Here is a 24850-nt window from a genome sequence, read left to right as displayed (position 1 = left end):
CCACAAAGTTGTCCTCCAGCTTCTACATCTTTACCTTGGCATGTGCACATACCCCCCCCACACACACAATAAAACAATAAAAATAAAGAAAAATAGAAACAACAAATGTGAAAGAATTTAGAAGGATCAATGTTCTCTTGGTTTTGAGAGGAATATGAGATGGCTCAGTGGTTAAGAGCACTGGCTGCTCTTGCAGAGGACCCAGGTTTGGTTCCCAGCACCCACATGGAAGTTAACAACTGTCCCTAACTCCATTTCCAGGGGATCTGACACCCTCTTATGACCTCCAAAGGCATTGCATACATGTGGTGCACTTACAAACATATAGGCAAAACCCTCATACACATAAAATAAAAATAGAAAAAGAGGCACACTCTGTCCTTCACCTCCCTAGACCAGCCCCTCCGGACCAACATCACTATCACCATGTGCTGCCACTGCCTCATGTGGGTTCTCTGAGGCCACATGTCTGTAAGTGACTATTTTGGAGATATCCTTCTTCCAGAGTTGGAAAATATTAGTGAGACTGTTCTCCCTTCAGCAACTCACAGCACAGTGCCTTGATCTCAGATCACATAAATAGCTCAAGTCATTACCATCTCCAATGTGTTGTGATAGAAGATTCAATCCCTGCTTGAACGTTCATTTCTTGTGTTATCTTAGGCATGTCTCCATTTCTAGGATGTATGGTATAAAGTACACGTACCTGTTTCTCCTGGGCTCTCAGTTTTATATAATAATCACTACTATTGCCACTGGGTACTCTCTGAGGACCCAGTACCCAACCCTAACTTTTTATTTCCTTTTGGTCTTTTTGAGACAGGATCTCCCTGTAGCCCCAGCTGGCCTGCCACCCACTGTGTAGATCAGGTTGGCCTCGATTCAGAGATCTGCTTGCCTCTGCCTCCCTAGTGCTGGGACTAAAGGCGTGTGCCACCACATCCAACATTCAACCCTCACTTCCTTTTCTGTCTCTTATATATTTTCATTCTATCTCCAAGACTCAAGTCTACCTTTAGGACCACATTCCTATACAGTGCTTTATCCTTGTCACAAGTTTTTAACTTTTTTAAATGTTTTTCTGTTGTGAGGAGAAAAGGAAGCATCAACTGGAGAAACAAGTACAAACTCCTCAAATGTAATAATCCAGATACAGAACTGCCTTCATTAGTATTCTGATTCTTTTTCTCTGATGCAGAGTAAAGCCACTGTATGAGAGGTCTTGTGTTGATACACTGAGGTTGCTCCCCATTTCAACTGAACCACTGTTTTGACAGCATAAATTTCATTTGGATAGTCCTATTGCTGGATAATGAATGCTTCAAAGTCTCTTAATTTTGCCAACTTATTGCACTTAATAGTAAATAAATCTGTTCTGATTCAGCAATTTTAGCCTATGCTCTAAAGGTTGAGAGACTCCACCTAACAAGCTACACGAACTCTAAGGGTGCCTTGACATTCCTAAGCAATCCCAGAATACCAAGAAAGCCGTGGCCAAGTCCTACTCTAGACACCTTGTCAACCTGCATGCTATTATTGAGAAAGCATATCCATGTGAACATTATATTTTGTCTTGAAACATGTATATGCTTCAGACTGGAGAGATAACCAATGAGAACACTCACAGGGTACAGGATTTTGGTTCAATCCAAAGAGAGAATACTGACAGTATGAAAGAACATACCATAACATGTAACATGTGAAACTACATTGATGTGGCCATGGCACAAATGCCTAGCAACTGGACTGAGTTGTAGATTGGTCGACAACCCTAATTACCTGAAGGTTCCTTTACTCTACTTGAAGAGATCTGAATATGCAGGCTGTATTTGTTTTGTGCTATCACCAGAGGCTTGTGTGTCTTGATTTTTCAAAGCAACAGTTCCATCTGTAGATCTTTAGGACCAAAGGCTTATAGTTTGAGGGTTTTGTGGCCAATTGCTTATAGCTCTGAGCTATGAGTTCCACCTTCTCAGCCTGGAGTCAACACTTAGTGTTAGAAATCTGAGCTTTGGAGTTTGAGGTCCTTACTCTTTGACATGGTTCTTCATTGGCTCCTTAGTCTTGGATCTCTGGAACTCTTTTTGCAGGTAGAGCTTGTGCCTCTGCTTCTACCTCAGGAATCCACAGTCTTACACCTTTTTAACTCTTGACTACTCACAGTCTATCTCCAACTCAGCACCCTTTCAGAGTCTTGGGAGTCTGTATAGCCTCTGCTTCTAGCTAACTTCTGGAACTTTCCAGCCACAGTTTAGTTGCTGAGTTGTCTGCTTTTTGTGGATTCAGCTCAGGCATCTCCCCTTGTACAACAACCACAAGCCCATATCAACCACTTGGATAAGGCTTCATTGTTGCAACTAATGAAGTGCACAGGACAAGTAGCTCTTTCAGTGACCAGAGAATAAGAGTGCTGCTTACATTCTAGACATGTCGCTATAGGCTGCTATGGTTTAGAGAAGTGATATTCTTTCATCAGATTTGCAGACTAAAGAGTTAAGAAGCAGCTATATAGAAGTTCATCTGGAGTGGCTGCAAGTGGAGTCATCTAGAGGACATTTTCAACTGTCATGGATGAAGAAAAGTATCCCAAGCTGTCACATAATGTCTGGAGAAGCCAAAGAATCTTACACTCAAAACGACAACTAGAGCAGTGACTTTAACAGCTGTAGAAATTCCTGAAGTTGGAATGCGGTCTTCTTCAGGCTTCTTCAGGTCTTCTTCTGTGACTGGAGCTAAGACTTCTAAGGCATCTGAGTGTGAAGTGTAGTTGTACTGAGTAGCTGTGAGCTGTGAGTATGTATAAAATGTATTTTGGCCAGCCGGGGTGGTGCACGCCTTTAATCCCAGCACTTGGGAGGCAGAGGCAGGCGGGCCCCTTTGAGTTTAAGGACAGGGCTGGTCTACCTTGTGAGTTTCTAGACAGGCGGGGGTACAAGGAGACCCTGGCTCCAAAAAAACAAAAAAAAAAAAAAAAAAATGTGTTTTGCCTGCATGTATAGAAGTGCACCCATATTCCCATACTATGCAATGCCCATGGAGGCCAGAAGAGGGCATCAGATTAACCTCGACTGAAGTTACGGACAGATGGTGGTTTGCCACCATGTGAATGTTGGGAACAGAACCCAGGTCCTCTGAAAGAGCAGCCAGTGCTCTTAACCACTGAGTCATCTCTGTAGACCCTCAGCCTTCTTTCTTATATAACCCAGGACCACCTTCCCAGGAGTAGCACTACCCACAGTGGGGTAGACCCTTCACATGATTCAATAATCAAGAAAATGACTCACAGACATGCCCACAGGCCAATCCAGTAGGAACAATTGCCCAACTGAGGCTCCCTCTTCCCAGGTGCATCAAGTTAACAACTGACGCTATCCAGTCAGCACGTGAATGATGAGCATCATGAATATGAGAATAATTAGGGCTTCAGATTAAGATTTTGGCTCAAAAACAACTATGAAAATTTATTCCACTAAAAATGATCACACAAACATCCCTAAGGCATTCTAAATTTGATGCAGTTTTTCCACATGAATGTTTCTATTTACAAACCATTGATCCCTGTGCAAAAATATTCAACAGAAAAATAACAGGTGTCATTAACCCAGTGGAGAGATCTAAAGCGAAGAAACCACAGAGCACTCTGTTACAAAGAGCAGATTGCCACTACAAGCCCAGGCAAATCTCTAAGTGGCTTGGGAGTCAAGATTTTTTTAAAAAAATAAAATAAGAAATATATCTGACACCACAGAATTTGAGCTTCTGTACAGAGTAAAAAGGAATAGAGTATATCGAGGCAATACAGTAAATGTAGTTGAACTCAATGTCCCTTTTTTTTATTTTCCATGTAGTTCAAGCATTTAATAAGTTGTGTTTCCTTTGGGGTTTATATTAAGTGTATTTTTAACTTTTTATGTAAAGTAGCCCTTTTATAACAAATGAAAAGTATTTTTCTTGTATATTGTTAAGTGTTACTGTTGTAGGCTTGGACTTCATGGTGACTGTTGTCAGCCCTTGGCCTTGGAAAGGGCCGTCTTTATTCTCTTGCTATGACTGTATTTTTTCTATATTTTCTTTCTTCTAGTTAGATTTTTCTGATTAGAAGCTCACTTCTCACTTTTTGTCACCAAGCCATTTGAAGAGCTACAAAAAGTTCTTCTTACTAACAGAAATCTGGGATTTTACCTAGAAATGTTAAGCATGTTTCAGTGTTATCTCTAAAATCATTGTCAATAATAAACAAAGCCCTGGAAGAAAAAGAAAGAAAAAAGAAAAATAAGAGATGTAAACTTTTCAATATAAATGAAAAGGTAGTACACAGGCTTCAAGCACACTGCCACCAGGCCACAACCCCAATCCAACTAATTCTTTAATTTCAAATGTGCTCTTATTTTTATAAGTGACTTGATCCCTGCTAATATGTGAGTTTCAACAGTTTTCTACAGTCCTTACATTCCCAGGATTTCCAGTATTGGTCACTGATACAAGTCAGATGAAGCACAGGGGCCTCTTTTCCTACATTATAACCTTGTGCTTTATCACCTTTATAGAGCTTGTGATGCCAGTAGTGTTTCAAGTGCTACCAAAAGCTTTTGCCATTCTTTATTTTCTTATGCCTGTAGACTTTCTAACTCTATTAAATATTTTTTGACATTCTTTACTTTGGACTGACAACAATGTGTTTTTGTTTTTGAAGAACCTCTCACTATATAACTCTAGCTGGCCTGGAATTCACTATGTACAACAGGCTGACCTGGAACTCAGAGATCCACCTGCCTCTGGGGATAAAGCCATGTGCCACCACACCAGGCACCAATGTGCATTTTGATATTATGTAAGGCGAACTAGTAGAAAGCTTTCATGCATTTTGTGGATATTATGCCTTGCTTTGGTCTTCAGGTTAGTTTAGAATCTCTAAATCCCAATGAACCTATAGCACAGCATGCTTGGATTAAAAACATGGACCACTGTACCTGAAAAAATTATTTGTTGTATACTGTTTCTCATCTATATGAGTTTTCAGATGTAGAGTATGGCCTGACTTATTTTTCAAAGTTTTCCTATTTTCTTTACTAAGGTCCCTCACCATTCAAGTGACAATGTTTGGTTAGAAAATGTTTTCTGATTTCCTTATATTTTCATGGTTGCCCTCCTGATTGTATACTCACATGTCAACCAAAATTTTATTTATCATTCAAAGCTTTCACATACTCTTTAAATTCATAGGCTTTTTCATATGTATGATTCACCTAGAAAACTACAGGAGAAATATACTGTTTGTTTCGTTGGTTTGGGTTTGTTTGTTTCTTTGTTTGTTTTTTTGTTTGAAACGGGGTCTCATTATGTAGCTCTAACTGGCCTGAAACTTGCTATGAAAACCAGGCTGGCCTCAAACTCCCAGAGATCCACCTGCCTCTGCTTCCTAAATTCTTGGATTAAAGGCATGAGTCACCACACCCAGTCTTATAATAAATCGTTAGAGACATGGTGTCTCATAATTATAGAGGTTTTCAGATGTTGCAGGTTTCCATTATGGTACACAGTTTTCATCCAAATTGTCTTCATCAATTTGAACACCTACACACTCTATAATGTCAATAGAGGACTGACAACCTGTAAGCTTTCTTATTCTTTACATTCTTAAAGTTCCTCCTGAGTTCTTTTATATTAAATGAGGTATGCATTATGAAAGATCTTTCCTAGCTGGGCATGATGGCGCACCGGCAGTCCCAGCACTTGGGAGGCAGAGGCAGGTGGATCTCTGTGAGTTCAAGGCCAGCCTGGTCTACATAGTGAGTTCCAAGATAGCCGGGGCTGCAGGGAGACCCTGCTTCAAAAAGACATATATATATATATCTTTCCTGCATTCTTCACCTTCACATTTATAGGGTTTCTTACATTATCTGATGTGGAGTGAGGACTGATTCATAGTAAAACATTTGAACATTTTCCTACATTCTTTATACTGATAGGCTTTCTCATTGTATGTTTTCTTGTTGGTGGTAGGTTTTTTGGGGGGTAAGGTCTTTTTGAGATAGGGTCTCCCTGTAGCCCCAGCTGGCCTGGAACTCACTATGTAGACCAGGCTGGCCTCAAGTTCACAGAGATCTGCCTGCCTCTGCCTCCTGAGTGCTGGTACTAAAAGCTTGTGCCACCACATCTGGCTGTATGAAGTTTTTGATGTTGACTAAGATGAGTCACAGGAAAGCACTTTTATATATTCTTTATAGAAGACTTCTCATGTGTATGTGTGAGTTTTCTGATGTTGAGTCAGTTCTGACTTCATAAGAAAGCTTTCTTGTAAGGTTTCTCATCTCTATGAATTTTATGATGTCGATTTAAGTTTGACTTGCGGTAGAAAGCTTTACCACATTTTTTACATTCATGGGGTTTCTCACCTGTATGGATTTTAAGATGTACAGTGAAAGTTGCCTTGCAGTAGAAATCTTTTCCACAATCTTCACATTCATAGGGCTTCTCTCCTGTATGGATTCTATGGTGTACAATGAGCTCAGACTTGCAGGAGAATGATTTCAAGCATTCTTCACATTCATAAGGCTTTTCACCTGTATGAGTTCTCTGATGTACAATGAGAGTTGACTTCTCGTAGAAACCTTTCCTGCAAGTGTTACATTCATAGGGTTTCTCACCTGTATGAGTTCTATGATGACGAGCTAAGCTTCCTTTATGGTAAAAAGTTTTATCGTATTCTTTACATTCATAAAGTTTCTCACCTGCATGAGTTCTATGGTGTGCAGTGAGGTCTGACTTGTAGAAGAAAGTTTTACTGCATTCTTCACATGTATAAGGCTTCTCACCTGTATGGATTTTCTGGTGTCTATTAAGGGCTGACTTGCAGACGAAAGCTTTCCTGCATTGCTTACATTCATAGGGTCTCTCACCTGTATGAGTTCTATGATGTTAAGTGTGACTTGTGGCAGAATGTTTTACTGCATTCTTCACATTTATAGGGCTTCTTCTCTGTGTTGTATGATGTGCAATAAGTACTGACCTATAATAGAAGGCTTTCCCACATTCTTCACATTCGTAAGACTTCTTACCAGCATGCTTCTTCTGATGTACAGTGAGGGTTGACTTGCAGAAGAAAGCTTTCCCGCACTGTGTACATTCAAAGGACTTCTCACTTCCATGAGTTCTATAATGTGCAATGAGTTCTGACTTGGAGGGGAAAGCGTCACTGCAGTCTTTACATTGATAGATCCTCTCTCTTGTATGAGCTCTCTGATGTTCAGTGAGGGTTGACTTATAAGAGAAAGCTTTCTGACAATCCTTGCATTCATAGGGTTTCACACTTGAGTGGTATATGGTATTTTTTCCCTGTTGTGACTTCTGGTTAAACAGTTTCAGACACGCTTTACATTCACAGGATTTTGCACCTTGATGGATTTCTTGTTGTTCCCCCTGTCCTGCCTTCAGACAAAAGAATTTGTTAAAGATTTTATATCATTAGGGCTTTTAGCATGAACTTTCTGATATTCTGTGAGATGATTTCCTTAAAAAACATTTTTTATTCTTGACTCAGTGATTAAGAGCACTGACTGCTCTTGCAGAGGACCTGGGTTCGATTCCCAACACTCACATGGCAGCTATGAACTGTCCTTAAGTCCAGTTCCAGGAAATCCGAAGCCCTCTTCTGGCCTCTGTGGCATTGCACAACACGGGTGCACTCACATACATGCAGGCAATACACTCATACGCATAAAATACTAAAAAAATATTTTTTTCTTTCTAAAATATTCTTAAAAGGGGTCTGCTGGAGAGATGGCTCAGCAGTTAAGAACACTGACTGCTCTTGCAGAGGACACAGGTTCAATTCCCAGCACCCACATATTGCCTAATAACAGTCCATAACCCCAGTTCCAGGGGATTTGATGCCTTCTGACCTACACAGGCAATACATTCATACATAAAATTAAAATAAAAGTAATAAATTACTTTTTAAAAAGATTTTTCACAAAACTACATTTATAATAATTCCCCCTGATGTGCATTTTATATTGTTCTGACTTTTGTCTTGTTCCAGACATACATTACATGCAATGGTTTGCTTACTTACATGAGACATGTCTTGGACAATAAGTGCTATACAAAGGATTTCAGGGCTGAAGAGGTGGCTCAGCAATTAGGAGCAATGGCTTCTCTTGCAGAGGACCCACGTTCTGTTCCCAGCACCTACATGGTAGCTAACAAGTGTCCTTATCTCCAGTTCTAGGAGGTTTAATGCCCTCTTCTGTCCTCCATGTACACTGCATGCATGAGTGCACTCAAAAACATGCAAACAAAAACTAAGATTAAAATAAAAAAATATTCAAACAAAAGATTTCTAATATTCACTTAATTTATTATAGGTCTCTTAAATATGAAACATTTAATGTGTCAGTAGTATTGGTTTTGTGCAGATGAATTTTCCAGGTTGATTATATTAAACATAATACAGAACTTTGAATCTAGTTAGGGAGAGTAAGATGTTCAGGATGCCAGAGGGGGGTTACATTTACATTATCAAGTTCTTCACCAGTCTGCCTCTTATCAGGCTCACTACGGACCCAGCGTACAGTCTGCCTTTGGTCACAAATATTTCTGAACCATTTATACTCTTCATTTTCAAATTCAAACTTTGGTTTGTCCTCAATATCAATGTTTTACCTACTTCAATCATTTCTTCAGTTGACAGATTGCTGTTGGTGCTTCCTATTTGCCAAAAATGTATCTCTTGATTTTCCAGGCCAGTCTCACTTGGAGCACACATTTTATGAACACCTGAAATTATATGAAAATTATCACTATTCATAAATCAAATATACTGTGAATTCAATTCAAAGATTAAAGCCATTACTTCTCACTTTATGTAAGTTTAAAATTATACTGAATCATGACAAATGCTCACATTTTAGTCCTTAATATAACAAATCATACTGATACATATGGCAGTCCTAAGTAGTTTCTTAGTTGCTTTAAAAAAAATCTTTTATTTATTGTGTCATTTTCTGTGCATGAGTGTATTGCCTGCATGTTCATTAAGTGTACCCATGTTATGCAATGCCCCAGAGGTAGAAGAAGGTGTAGGATTCCCCTGGAACTAGAGTAACTGACAGTTGTTAGCTGCCAGGTGGATGCTGAGAATTGAACCTGGGTCCTCTGCAAGAGCAGCAAGTGCTCTTAACCACTGAGTCATCTCTCCAGCCCCCTCTTTGTTGCTTTTATAATTCTGTGCTGAAATGTGGAGATAAATTATTCACTTACTTCTCAGCTATAGCATTCTGTGCACAACATCCTTTATATTTTGTTGTTTGAGAATTTCATACCATGTATTTTGGTCATATCCAGACCTCCGCTCCCCAATCCCCACTCCCACCTTACTATCCTCCAGGATTTCATGTCTTCTATTATCATTCTTTAAGGCTTACTGAGTCTAATTCATGTTCCCCAAATGTGCTTGGTTGTGAGTCTATCCTCTGGAGACTGGTCAACCATCATCACACCCTAAAAGAAAATTGACGCTCCTCCCAGCAGCTATCAACTGTCAATAGTTCCTTTGGTAGGGATGGGGCTTCTTGCCCACTTCCCCTGTCCATGCTGAGTTTTTGTTTGGCTTGGGCTTGCACAGGTCTTGTGCACATTGTCACATGCATACACTGTGGGTTAGTATGTACAACTGCCCTACTGTGCCTGGACAACATGGTTTCCTAGTATTTATCCTCCACTGTGGCTCTTACAATTTTTCTGCCCCTCTTCCACAATGATCCTAGAGCATCAGAAAGGGTCTGCACCCAAATTTTCAACTGCTATTCCCCCCTTGTTCCATTCCTCTATTATATTAATAGTACACATCTCATCCTGCATCACACCTCTCTCATATGTGAAATAAGAACTACTTATACTCATCATGAACTACTAATATGATACAATCCTGGTCAAATATCTTTCTTCTGAGCAGAAATATAGGCTAGGGAAAGGATTGTTATACATATGTTTAAATTTGTTTTCTAAATAGCTGAAGAATCCTTCTTTGGTTTTCTACTGAACATTATCTTCCTTCCAAATTAGAAGACAGCTTCCTCCAAGTACTTCCTTTAACCCACCTTAGTCTATGCACATCTCTTTCATCACCTGGGTCCAGGTATGTTTTCTAAAATAACATAAGTATTTTTATTAAAAATAAAAGATGAGCGGCTGGAGACATGGCTCAATGGTTAAGATCACTGGCTGTTCTTCAGCTATCAAAATGCCTGAAAGGAGGAACCCAATAGAGGGATACTTTTGGAAGCTCTCGTCAAGGAAGTCCAGTGGACTCTCATATGAACATTTGAAATGTGCCCTGTTTCTGACTTTTTTCTAGTTCCCTGTCTAGAACTTGTAATGCTAACTACTCTTGCCTTTACTTCTCCTTCACATCTCCTATTCACGATTCAGACTTTCTTTTCCTCCTCAAGATAAGAGTTATGCGATTTGGGGGTCTTTTAGATAGACCCACTGAAGGGGTACTCCAATTGCCTCAGCCTGCATCCCTGTTCAGCATGGAAGAAGCCAGAGTGGTCTGCATCCCGATTCCCTATCTGAAAGTTGAGTAACCTCTTCAGAGGATGGTGTGATAAGAATAGGAGGTAGGACTTGGCTATGCAGTTAGTATAAAAAGATCCCAAAGAAAAGTAGCCAGTTTCTTGGCTAAAAGTCAAAATGTTCTTGGGCCTCTTAGCAACATACTTCATTCCAAAGGCCCAAACTTTTGAAAATATCTGGGGAGGGGGGGACAGGGGGACCCTTTCTCAAAAAAACCAAAAAAAAAAAAAAAAAAAAGAAGAAGGAGGAGGAGGAGGAGGAGGAGTACATGAAGTTACCAGAAAGAAAGTGATGGGGAGATATGGGAGGAGTTGGAGGAGGGAGAGTGGGCATGGATTTGATCAAAACATCTTATATGCTTATATCTTATATGCTTATATGCCTGTGTGAAATTCTCAAATTATTATTTAAAAAAAAGAAAGAAACTGGCTGTTCTTGTAGAGAACCCGGGTTTGATTCCCAGCACCTACATGGTAACTAAGAACCATCTGTAACTCCACTTCCAGGGGAATCCAACACCCTCTTCTGACCGCCATAGGCATTGCAACAACAAACAATAGTTACATACATGCAGGCAATACAATCACATAAAATAAAATACACATAAAGTGAAATAAAAGATGAGCTCTGGAAATCAAAACTTTTGGCTAATGTTGTATGATGTGCATGCCTGTAGGTGGATTAATAAAGACGTTTATTGAAAAATAAATAGACAAACAAACACATAAATAAATAAATAAATAATAAATAAATAAATAAATAAATAAATGATGGGGCACTTGCTGTTCTTTCAAAGGACCCAGGTTTGGTTCCCAGCAAACCACCTGCATGTATATGTTGCACATATACACATTCAGGCATACACAGACACATAAAATGAAATTTTTTTTAAAGGTGAGGGCTAGAGAGATGCCTCAGAAGTTAAGAGCACTTGATGCTCTTGCAAAGGACACAGGTTCAGTTCCCAGCACCCATGTGGTGAGTCACAAACACTTGTAACTCCAGCTACAGAGGGATCTAATGTTCTCTGGCCTCTATGGACACCTGTACACATGTGGCACAGAAATTCATACAGGCACATGCACACACACACACACACACACACACACACACACACACACACACCCCACAAACACACATACATAAAAATCAATAAATAAATTTATTTTAAAGGTGAAGAAAAAATTATTCAGTTGCATAAACTGAAATTATCCTGTGGCTAGCTGAGTGTCAAATGCAAAAATTAAGTGACCTTCATTATTCATACCCACCTCTTATTCTTCTCATTCTAACATCCTACTGGTTCACTACTCTCCCAAATGACAAAAGCCATGTGACATCTGTCATTGTAAGTTTGATATCCCACTTAATATGATGTGGTGTACTTCCATTTATGTTCCTGGAAACAACATCCTCTGGTTCTTCCATAGCTGAACTATAGTCCATTTGTATGTACATCTTTATGCATGACTCTACCAATGGAAACTTAGACTGATAGAGTATCCTGGCTATTGTCAATGACACTACAATAAACATGGGCCAGCAGGCATATGTATTGTATGCATAATTATTAGTTACTTGTCTGCTACTGTGATAAAACACCATGACCAAAGCAACTTATAAAAGAAAGAGTTTATTGGGTTTATGGTTCCAGAGAGATAAAAGTCTATCATGGTGGGGGAGGCATGGCAGGAAGCAGCTGAAGCAGAAAGCTGAGCACTAACATCTTCAATCAGGCACAGGAAGCAGAGTGAGAAACTTGAAGTGGAGCAATGCTATGAACTCTCAAAAGCCCATCCCCAGTGATGTAGTTCCTCTACAAGGCTTCACCTCCTAAATCTCCCAAAATAGTGCCACCAACTGATCAACTGTTCAAACACTTAGAGCCTATGAGGGACACTTGTTGAAACCACCACAGCATATTTTCATTCCGTCATGGATATAGCCAGTGGTGGCAGACCTGCATCATGGAGTAGTTGTACTCTTCATTTCGGTAAAAAATAATTATCACTAACAATGAAAGGGCTCCTTTTCTCCTTCTTTTCACCTTATATCCTCAAGAATAAGCTGGATCTTTCTCTTTCCTGGAAAGAAACACTGTGCCTTAAACTAGATTGATCTGAATGTAATTTACATTGCATTTCCCTAATGGGTAAGTATGCTGAATAATTTTGCATATTTTGACTACTTATATAGATTCTTCTTTTTCCTTCTGTTTTTTGTTTCTGTTTTGTTTTGTTTTTTAGACAGGGTCTCACTATATAGCCTAGGCTGGTCTGGAATTCCCAAGTGCTAGGATGAGAAGTGTGGGCATGCCTGGCTATTTGCCTGGTTTTTGCCATAAATATTGGGTTTCCATATTGCTAATTATACAAGTATCAGAATGGATAGTTATTCCCATTTTGTATAAAGTTTCCTCTCAGTGAGCAGCCTTCACCTGCAGCATCAATATCCAGTACCACTCAGAAAGGAGAAACAAACTGTCTCAACAGAAACACCAAAGTAAGCCAGACATAGAAAATGAAAAATATTGCAGGTCCAGAGGGAGTCACCTCAGAATTCTACCAAACTTTCAAAGAACTAACACCACTCTCAAATAATTGTGTAAAACAGAAAGGGAAGGAACATTTCCAAATTCTCTTTATGAAGCCTATACTACTCTGATACACAGACACACACACACACACACACACACAATTATATATTAATCTCCTTAATGAACATAGGACACAAAAATTCTCAAGAAAATACTTGCAAATCAAATTTAAAAACACATCGCAAAGATCATTTGCTATAAACAAGTTGATTTCAAAGATGTAGGTATGGTTGAACATGAAAGAATAAATATATATAATTTTGTCACATAGACTCAAGCCGGGTGTGGTGACACACACCTTTAATCCCAGCACTGGGGAGGCAGAGGCAGGCAGATCTCTGTGAGTTCAAGGTAATCTACATAGTGACTTTCAGGCCAGCTGGGGCTACAAGGAGACCCTGTCTCAAGAAGACAAAACAAAACAAAACAAAAACATAAATGGACTCAAGGATAAAAATCACAAGATCATCTCATTATATGCAGAAAAGACCTTTAACAAATCCTAACATCCTTCATGATAAAAGCCCTGGAGAATGACTAGGGGCACACATTTCAATTAGGCTATATACAACAAACCATAGCCAGCATCATGGTAAATGAAAATAAAGTAAAGCATTCTTACTGAAATAAGGAAAAAGGCAAGTATGTCCACTCTCTGCACTTCTATTTAATAAAGTTCTTGTAGTCTTAGCCACAGCAGAAAGACAAGAAAGGGAAGTAAAAGGGATAAAAATAGAAAAGGAAGGGCTGGAGAGATGACTCAGAAGTTAAGAGCACTGACTGCTCTTGTAGAGGACCAGAGTTTGATACCCAGCACCCATATAGAGTGTTGTGGAAAATCTTGTGACTGATTTTGCCTTTTGCCTTACATACCTATCATGCTGGAATGCAGTGCTTCCTGTTTCTTATCAGAGAGAAAACTATGTGAGTCACATGGTTTCCAGGAATCCAAAACTCAGAGAAACTGAAACTTATCATGCTAATAGGGCATCTGGCCCACTAGATTGTAATAGGATACTAGTCTGCCATGCTAATAAGGGATCCCATATGCCATGTTATGATTGGACTATTACCCCTATATAAGCCCATACTTTCCCGCAATAAAGCAGGTCTGTGTCACTGAACCTGGTCTCCTGCATCTGAATGTGGCGACGCTGGCACAGACTCCTCACCAGCCCTGGGGTCCAGAGGACCTGAGAGAGGAACTGATCAGAGGAACTGGGAGAGCAGGAGAGTGACCATAGCCAGAGGAGAGCAGCCACATATGGTGACCATAGCTGGCGCCCAAATGTGGGACTGGGACGCCCCTCTTCACAGATCTGTAACACTCTGAGCTGTAACACCTTGGGCTCCCAATGCCCCCTTTCTCGGTGCTCTTCCCATGGTTGCTCACTGCTTTCATTTTGTTCTGCTTTTTCTTCTGGTTCGCAATCTTCAATTGGGTGTGCCACTCCTGTCTTTGCTGATCGTCTCCTTGAATGGTTCCTGAGTCCCTTTGGGTACGTCTTGCCGGGTGAGTGATCTCTGGTATGGGGACTGTCATCCAGCTGCTTCCAGCCTCCACACTGCTGCACTGGCTCCTCTCCTCAGAAGTAGGCATATTAGGGTAACAGAAAAGGATGTAACTAAGGTTTTAGATGAAGTACTAACTCTTGCCCCCTGGTTTACAGATTCTTGTTGCTGGGATCCTAAACAATGGGCTTGCATTCAATTCTTCACCCAGCATAGAGAAGTCAGGGAGAAGTCAGCCCACAGTCTGGGCTGTTCTACCCCATTGTGACAGCCATTCTGGCCTCCCTTCAGGGGGTTCCCCCTGAAGCCCCTAAACAGGACAAACTCCTATTAAAGAAGATAGATGAGCAAATACAACAACAGGATGCTGGGGACAGCTTGACCCAGGCATTTCCAGTTAAAACAAAACTAACGGATTCTTGTTCTGATGAAACAATGACTGCTAATGATGATATAAAAAATGAGGAATTGGGGATTGAGAGCCCCCTTGATGAAAAACAGGAAGTTAAGACCACCTCTGCTCTGCCATTATGGGGCGGTGGCTACCTTCTACCATCTTATACTGGCTTTAAGGAAGTTTCCCCCCAGTCTATCTACCCCTCCCTCCTGGAGGAGGACTGGAAGCCCCTCCCGCCTAGGCCCCTCTTCTATGATACAATGGGAGATTTTCCACAGTTCTTCCCAGTTACTTTCAATCAGGGACAACAGAACCCCAATGTCTAGAATCCATATTCTCATGATACCTTAAGGAAGCTGCATAAGGGAGCAGTTGAGGATGGCATTCACTCTTCCTGGTTTGGTCAGTTATTAGATACAATCAGTCATTCAGCCAATACCCCCTATGATTGGCAGAATATTGCCTGTGCCTGCTTACAGGGAGGTGATTTCCTTTTATGGAAAGCTGCTTACCAAGATGAATGTGAACAACAGGCAGAGTGCAATAGAAATGCCACCATCCAAAACATTGGAATTGATGCTCTAGTAGGACGTGGCAATTTTGAGACCCCCCCCCCAAGCTCAGGCACAGGGACCTCCCCGCTACTTTGAACAAGTATGGCTTTGTGCGCTTCGTGTTTTTTGAAGTATGCCAACTTGCGGTGATACCAAATTAACCAAATTGATACAAAAACCAAGTGAGTCTTTCTCTGATTTTGTTGAGAGATGCCAACAAAGTGTAAATAGATCAGTCATCAGGGAGCTGCCGATGCCTTGCTCAAGGATCTTGTATATGAAGGCTGCTCCACAGAGTGTCGCCTTGCCATAGGACCCGTTAGACACAAGGTTGTCTCTGAACGGATTCTGGCCTGCCGAGATGTGGGGACCACTCAGGCCCATGTCACGGCCCTTGCTGAGGTACTGGCTGCTCATCAGCCACAAGCCAAGATTGACAAAGGCAAATGTTGGGCCTGCGGGGAACAGGGCCATTGGTCATGTACCTGTCCTAATAAGATTATGAAAGAGGCCAAAAGGAACCATGTTCCCCCTTCAAAATGACCAAGATGCCACAAAGGCTTTCATTGGGCAAGAGAATGCAGGTCTAAGGTGGATGCAGATGGTAAACCCATACAGAAGGTGCCTTTAAACGGGCAATGGGGCACCTCTCAGCCCCGCCCCAAAGAGAGAAAGTAAGGGAATACACCCCCCCATGTCCAATGGATGATACAACTTTCCCTAGATGGCCATAAGTTTAAAGGCCTAATTGACACAGGGGCCAATATTACTGTAATCAGACAAGAGGAAGCATTGTCTCATTGGCACTGCAAACCTGGACCCCCTATACAAGGAGCTGGGGGTTTACAGAACACCCAACAGGTCCAACGTCTGGTAATCTGGACTGATCTGAGCAGCAACACAGGAGCTGTTAGGCCGCTCTTAGCCGCAGGGCTTCCCCAAAATTTGTGGAGGAGAGATAGCTTTCCTGACATGGAAGCTGGTTTAACTACAGATGACAAAGCCTTTTATGATGACCACATTGTAGACTAGTGGTTAGGTAATGCCCTCCACCCTCACCCCCAATTCTAATGGCCACTGTTCTGCTGCCCAAGCCACCCCCCATCAAACTAACGTGGGACACTAATTGTCCCATACAGGTGGAGCAGTGGCCTCTTCCTTTACATAAATTAACTCACTTGATCTCTTTCGTCCAGGAACCATTATCCTTGGGTCATATCGAGCCCTCCCTTAGTCCTTATAATTCTCCCATTTTTGTAATACAAAAGAAATTGGGAAAATGGAGACTTTTACATGATTTAAGGGCTATTAATGAGCATATGAAGCCTTTAGGGACCCTTCAACCTGGACTGCCACACCCTGCTGCTATTCCCAAAGAATACGCAATTATTATAACAGATATTAAGGGCTGTTTCTTCTCTATTCCTCTCCATGCCCTATTTTGCCTTCTTTATACCTGCCACTAACCATAACCTTCCAGTTCAATGCTATCAAGGGAAGGTTTTGCCTCAGGGCATGAAAAACTATCCTACTATCTGCCAATATTATGTGGCCCATGCCTGCAGACCTTTGCTGACTGAGGTTTATATTTTACATTATATGGATGACATTCTTACCACCCATAAGGATCTTAAGATCTTACAAGGATCTTTTCAAAAACTCAAACCTCCAGGCATTAGGTCTTACTATTGCAGCATATAAAATACAGTTACATGCCCCTTATACCTTTTTGAGCCACTCTATTCAAGATGTCATCCAGCCCATAGCTCCTGTTCTTACCTTACCAGATGAGGTTACCCTTTCAGAGGTGCAGACCCTCAACATCAATTGGATACGGGGCTTCTTACCCATGTCCACAGAAGAGCTTACACCACTTTGACCTTTTGCAGGGTACTGATATGGTCTCCATTCCCTGCAAGGTCTCTCCGTAGGCACAACGTGTTGTCACAATGCTCAATTCTCACCTGTCCCAAGCATTTGTAAATAGGATACAGCCAAAGTGGCCCATCCAACCACTAGTTACTCCTACTAAAAACACCCCCTTGGGAGTGCTCTGGCAGACCCAGGGTCCCCTAATATGGGTCCACTCTTCATGGAGTCAACTTCACAAGGTCGCCCTGGCTGGCTATTGAGGCATGGGCTATGCTAGCCCTTAAACTTGTCCACACCTCCTGCCTTCTGTATGGCCACAAACCCAAATCGTTGGTTCTTCCCCTTCCACTTCACATGCTCCAGTAATTGTTCCTTGACAACCATGGCTTCCAAACTCTCCTACTAGTCTATCAGGGGAAATATGACAATCATTATCCTAAACATAAACTCCTTCAAGGAGTAAGACAGCTTCCCCTGTCCCTATTTCCCCAGGCACTCCCAAAGCATAGCCCTCTTCCTAAGGCTCCTCTAATCTTTATTGATTCTAGTAAATTCAAATTTGGTTATGTAATTTACCAGGAAAGACAACTCTCCTCACATAAGGTTTTCCCTTTCCAGGGATCTGTACAGCTCGGAGAGCTCTCAGCCATGTTACAGGTCTTTCAGGATCTCCCTACAACTCCCTGTAATATTTTTTTCTGACAATGCTTATGTAGCTCAGACTCTACAACATCTGGCCTTTGCAGCTTTCTGGCCCTACCAGAGTCCCCTTGATCTGTTGCTGTCCTCATTACAACTATTACTCAAGCAGCGCTCTGCCCCTTGGCATAGTCAATGCTTGTGGTCTCATACCAATCTCCTGGGGCTTCAGGCAGAGGGAAGTGCCGCCATTGACAAACTGGTCCTGAGTGCCACCCTAGACTCCACCATAATTCAACAAGCTAGAGACTTACACGCCCGTTTTCATCTTTCTCCCCAAGCTATACATAGGCTTCTACCCATTCTACCAATTCAGAGCTGCAAGTATTTGGTCCATGCCTGCTCCTCTTGTGCCCCTCTTCTACCTCTGGGACCATTACAACCCACCAGAACTCTCCCTAGAGGCCTTAGCCCCAACAAGATATGGCAAATGGACATCACTCATTTTTCTCCTTTTGGCAAGCTCAAGTATATCCATCATATTATTGACACTTATTCCAAGGTCCATTTTGTGCTGGCCTGCTCTGGTGAGATGGCATCTCATGTCATAAGGACTGTCAAATATGCCATGGTCCTTATGGGAGTTCCTTGGCAAATAAAATCAGATAATGGTCCTTATTAAGTTTCTGCTACCTTCAGCCATTTTTGCTCTGACTGGAATATTAGGCATATAACAGGTATCCCTTACAATCCTCAGGGTCAGGGAATTATTGAACGTTCCCACCAAACACTCATTAAACAAATACAAAAAATGAGGGGAAATATTGACAAGGGTCCTCACTATAAGGATCCTAACTTCATTATACAACAAGCATTATTTGTCCTAAATTTTCTCAAATTTGATTCCCATGGCCTCCCACCAGCAATAAAGCCTTTGGGGGGCATTCACTCAGCCTACACCTGCCCCCATGGTGAGATGGAAGGACCCTCTCACAGGCGAATGGAGGGGGCCCCATTTATTGCTAACACAAGGGCGAGGCTATGCTTGTGTCTTTTCAGATAATGTTCCAGCCCCCATTTGGATCCCAGCCCGGAACATCAGAATTGCCTATGATGGAAAACCTCCCTCCACAACCACCGACCCCGGAGATGGCAGTCCTGAGGAAGCAGCGTACTTCTCAACCACTGAGAGACCAACCCAGCGTTGTAGACCATGAAAGCGACAGGCTCCAACGGCACACCCGATAACCTGGGGCGACCTTAAGTATCTTACTTCACAAACAGAGACTATAGCCAATCAAAACCTCAAACCAGAGGGAACCCCCTGTCTATGTTCCTTATTGTGTGAACTCCTGATTTTTGGACCCTGCATTGTTAAGGGTCTTGATAATTTTGTTAAAACTCGTATTTCTCTGGTTCAGTTAGCTGTTGCCCCACCTCTAGATCTTGCCAGGCATGTCTCTGCAAACAAGTACCCAATGTTCCTTACCCTTACCACCCTATAATAATAGAGATATGAAAAACAGGCTTGAGCATAGGTGAAAAGTCTTACTGAACAACCATGCAAAAGACCTGAGACAACAGCCTGACTGCCGGAGCCACAGGAAATGCCTTGCGATATATACTCCTGTTGGCAGACTGTGAGACCGATGCCTAGAACTTGCCACTCCCTAATCCCCATCATTACCCCAGATGGGACGACCCCGCTCCATTGGCATTTGTTGAATTCTTAGCCCCTTAAGAGGACTTTGCATGGGCCAAAGCTTGATACATTGCCTCTCCCTCTGCCAGACCATACCAAGGGACTCACCCTTTGAGGGCTGATAGTCAATGATGGGTAAGATCCCAAAAGATGGGACAACCTAAGACAGGGACAGTCCATAATGCTGGGTGACACTTGAGGTGGGGACAACAATGCTGAGGCAAAGAACCTCAACTCCCACTGGTTGGCAGGGAGTTAGCCCAGCCTGCTCTTGAGAGAACTCAACATCTTGAAGGATGGGGCCCACAATAAGGGATCAATCCCTTGCCTCCCAAGCCATTCTACCTTGCCTTGATGCACAACAGAAAAATCCGCCACATACAGCCCCTGGACTGATATCAGTATGCTACATATTCTGAACTGTGCCTCACTCTTAAAAATGAAAAAATAGGGGGTGATATTGTGGAAAACCTTGTGACTGATTTTGCCTTTTGCCTTACATACCTATCATGCTGGAATGCAGTGCTTCCTGTTTCTTATCAGAGAGAAAACTGTGAGTCACATGGTTTCCAGGAATCCGAAACTTAGAGAAACTGAAACTTATCATGCTAATAGGGCATCTGGCCTGCTAGATTGTAATAGGATACTAGTCTGCCATGCTAATAAGGGATCCCATATGCCATGTTATGATTGGACTATTACCCCTACATAAGCCCATACTTTCCTGCAATAAAGCAGATCTGTGTCACTGAACCTGGTCTCCTGCATCTGAATGTGGTGACGCTGGCACAGACTCCTCACCAGCCCTGGGGTCTGGACCAGACGGCTGATCAGAGGAACTGAGAGAGCAGGAGAGCAACCATAGACAGAGGAGAGCAGCCACAGTTGGTGACCACAATGGAGACTAACAACCATCTGTAACTCCAGTTCCAGGGGATCTGATGCCCTCCTCTGACCTCTGCAGGCTTTGCACAACATGGGTACACTTACACACATGCAGGTAATACACTCATACCCACAAAATAAAAATAATAGATAAAAATATTTTTAAAAAAATAGAGAATCTAAGTACCCTTATTTGCAGGTGATAAGATTCTACACATAACAGGCCCTGAAGACTCCCCCAGAAAACTCCTACAACTGATAAACACATTCAGCAAAGTGCCTCCAAAAACAATAAATAAATTCAATTCCTTGGAAATGAAAGAAAGTGAAAGAGGTCTCGAATGAAACTTTGAAAGAGTGCAGAAATTGAGGCAAACACTAGAAGATGGAGAGACTTCATATGTTAAGGATTAAGGGAATAAATATTGTAAAAATGGTCATCCTACCAAAAGCAATTTATAGATTCAATACAATTACCAATCGTAAAATGGTTAAAAAAAAAAATGTATACAGAAGGACCTGGGTGTGGTGGCACACACCTTTAATCCCAGCACTCAGGAGGCAGAGGTGGATTTCTGTGAGTTCAAGGCCAGCCTGGTCTGCATAGTGAGTTCTAGGCCAGCTGGGACTACAGGGAGACCCTATCTCAAAAAGACCAAAAAATATATATATACAGAAGCACAAAAGACTCTAGATTAGACAAAATTATTCTAAGAAAAATAATAATGCTAAATGTATCACTATATCTGATTTCAAGTTATACTACAACGCCATAGTAGTAACCAAAAAAACTGGTTACTGGTACATGGCACTGGTACAAAAATAGATCAATGGAATAAAATATAGGACCCAGATATAGGTCCATATGTCTAGATTTGAGTCCAAAAAATTCTTTTAATTAGGAAAGAAATTTGTGTATGAGTGTTTCCCTACACGTATGTTAAGTGCACTGGTGTGTACAATGCCCGTGGAGGCCAGAAGAGAGAACTGGATCCCAAGCAACTGGAGTTATAGATGGTTGTTAGCTGCCATGTGGGTGCTGGGAACCAAACCCAAGTCCTCTGCAAGAGCAGTCGGTGTTCTTAACTGCTGAGCCAGCTCTTCAGCCCCCAAGTATTTGACTTTTGACAAATATGCCAAAAATGTACATAGTATCTTCAACAAATGGTGCTGGGAAAATTAGTTGTCTGCATTTAGAAGAATTAAATTAGATCCCTATCATTCACCTTGAGCACAATCAGCTCCAAAAAGATCAAGAACCTAAATGTAAGAACTGAATCTCTGAAACTGCTAGAGAAAAAGTAGGGAATACCCATCAAAATAAAAGAAAAATTAAGAACTTTGTGAATAAGACTCCAGTCACTCAGAAGAGGACAGCATTCTACTAAGGGGACCTCATTAAACTAAAATGCTTCTTTGTGGCAAAAGAAATTATCAGCCAAGTGAAGAGGCAGCATACGGAATAGGAGAATCTCTGCAGGCTATGTATCTTACACAGGATTAATATCCAGAATGTACAAAGAACTCAAAAACTAAAAATCAAGAAAACAATTCAATTTTGAGGGGGGGGTTCTTTTAGAGACAGGGTTTCCCTGTAGCCCCAGCTGACCTTGAACTCACTATGTAGACCAGGCTGGCCTTGAATTCACAGAGATCCACCTGCCTCTGCCTCCCCAGTGCTGGGATTAAAGGCGTACACCACCACACCTGGCAACAATCCCAAATTTTTTTAATGGGCTATGAAACTTAAAGTTCTAAACTGAAAAAATATAAATAGTTAATGAATATCTTTTATTTATTCTTTTCAATTTTTTAAGTTTATTTGTGTATAAATGTTTTGCCTGTATGTACATAAGTGCACCACATGTTGCAATGACCATGAAGGCCAGAAGAAGACCTCCAATCCCCTGGAACTGGAGTTATGGGTGGTTTTTAGCTGCTATGTGGGTTCTAGGAACTGAACCCAGGTCCTCTGCTGCTCTTTTAACAATAGCTACTGAGTGGAAACAACCTAAATGTCCCTCAACTGACAAATGGGTAATGAAAACATTTTCACATTTTCACAACAGAGTTCTACTCAGCAGTAAGAAAAGATGAAATTATGAAATTTGCAGGTAAATGGATGGAACTAGAAATTGTTATACTAAATGAAGTAATAAAAGCAAGTGACTTATGTTCTCCCTCAGTTTCAGATCTTAGCACCAATCCCTTATATATGACATATATCCTGATGTAACAGCAGGAGCCAGGAAAATGTAAAGGAAGCCAGGAGGTAAAGGGAAAGAAAGAGTCTGAAAGAGAGATAGTAGGGAACAGGTGCTAACGGGGGGGGGGGGGTGTTCAACTGGGAGGGAAGGAGATGCAGGGGACTATAGGGGTGGGGGAGAAGGAAACTCAGGAAATGGTTGTTATTCGGGGAAGGGCAGGGAAAATGGGGGCATTTGGACTGGGGAGGGGGGAGGAGGGATGAATGGAGCTTGGGTGCTGCTGGAAGCCGAGGAAAATGTATTGGTTTGGGAAACCCCTGAGAAATACACACACAGTGACTGAACATTAGTACATGTGTATACCTTGGGGCTGTATGGCAAGGAGCACAGTGCCAGATAGGAGTAACCTCCCTTTGAGTGGTTGATCAGAGTAGTCCAAGAGACTCCCCCAAATAACACAGGCAATTGCTGGAGCCCTTGGTGATCTCCCAGAATTCAAAGATAAGATCCTAGTGCTGAAGACGGGACATACTTCAGACACAGGACTTGGAGCAATGGAGCAGGAACTGATCTAGAAGCTTCTTCCTTGAAGACTAGCTCTCATAGTTCTAGAGGATACTATGCTAGTTGCTAAGGCAGAAAATCAGTTCAACCCAGCCTTAAAGCCTAATAACCATTAACAACTGACACAACAAAATACCTCTGTTGGTGCAGTAGTGGTACTGTTATCTGGGGGAGGGGGGCGTAATCAACAGCTTAATCTAATTGGACTTAAAGCCCTCTTAATGGGAGGAAACTCATGGGTGACACTGTAATTATAGCCAAATACATAATAGTTGGAGAGGTCATAGATCCCAGAGAAATCCCTATCTCTGTCACACCTCTAGACAAATGAAATTTCTTGCCATATGCTAAATAGGGATCCTTATATTTACAGACAAATATATCATACACCACTCATCAAAGAATCTTCCTTTTGCAACAGATGGAGGCTATTGCAGAATTCTACAACTGGTTACACATGGAGAATATACATCTGCGAGCTGCTCAGCCCTAGGTGACATATCTACAATGGAACCTCTACACCTAAGACTCACCAAACATAGCATAACAGGAGGTGGAGAGAATACCAGTGCATACCTCAACGCTCATCAGCAAAGCTTCCTTATGCAACAGAATGTGAAGCACACAGAAGGTCACATGACTACATTTTATAGAATAAGAGACTGCAGAATGTGTGTCCTTGGATAGGACTCCTATATTAAACCTTACCTACCTATGGCTCAGGGACCATTGTAGAAGGGAGGGCAGAAAGATTGTAAGAGCCAGGGTTGGTCCATGAACATAGGGATAGGCTTTCAGGCCACTGGAAGTTGCTCATGTGAATTTGTGGCAATGGTGACATCATACACAAGACCCATGCCAATCAGACAAAGGCCCAAAGTGAAGCAAGGAAAATGGGCAGTGGGCTGCTCCTAGCCTGGGAACTGTTGGCAAATGATTACTGTTGGGTGAGGGAGAGTAAACCTTCATTAAGATCTCTAGATAGGTTGACCAAACTCCAGTGGATGAACTTGCTCTAAAGGAAATCTGGGTACAAATGCTTGACTGGATAGAACTTAATATGTATGGTAGAATGCATAAGGTCCAGTTGCGGGGGCGGGGGAACATGAAGGCACAGATTGGGGATCTAGATTGGATTAAGAACTGTTGTATGAAATGTACAAAAGCTCAATAAGAATATTAAAAACCACTGGGTATGGTGGCACATACCTTTAGTCCCAGCACTCGGGAGACAGAGGTAGGCGGATCTCTACAACTTCGATGCTAGCCTGGTCTACATAATGAGTTTCAGGCCAGCTGGAGCTACAGGGAGACCCTGTCTCAAAAGGACCAAATATAATATAT

General features: G+C 41.7%; 1 protein-coding gene across 1 annotated transcript in view; it reads right to left on the bottom strand.

The window, feature by feature from the left end:
• Positions 1–6172: 6172 nt before the first annotated feature.
• The window catches only part of LOC103736356 (zinc finger protein OZF-like), a 47041-nt gene continuing 28363 nt past the window's right edge, over positions 6173–24850 (bottom strand). The window contains 4 exon segments of the mRNA XM_029564817.1: positions 6173–6919; positions 6921–6987; positions 6990–7428; positions 8669–8778. Of these exon segments, the coding sequence (XP_029420677.1) occupies positions 6280–6919; positions 6921–6987; positions 6990–7428; positions 8669–8778 (1256 nt within the window). The 3' untranslated portion in view covers positions 6173–6279.

This window comes from Nannospalax galili, unplaced genomic scaffold (assembly GCF_000622305.1).
Source record: "Nannospalax galili isolate Female #2095 unplaced genomic scaffold, S.galili_v1.0 scaffold558, whole genome shotgun sequence".
NCBI classification, from domain to species: Eukaryota; Metazoa; Chordata; class Mammalia; order Rodentia; family Spalacidae; genus Nannospalax; species Nannospalax galili.
The sequence above is the reverse complement of the archived record's forward strand: the minus strand, read 5'-3'. Positions and strand labels throughout refer to the sequence as shown.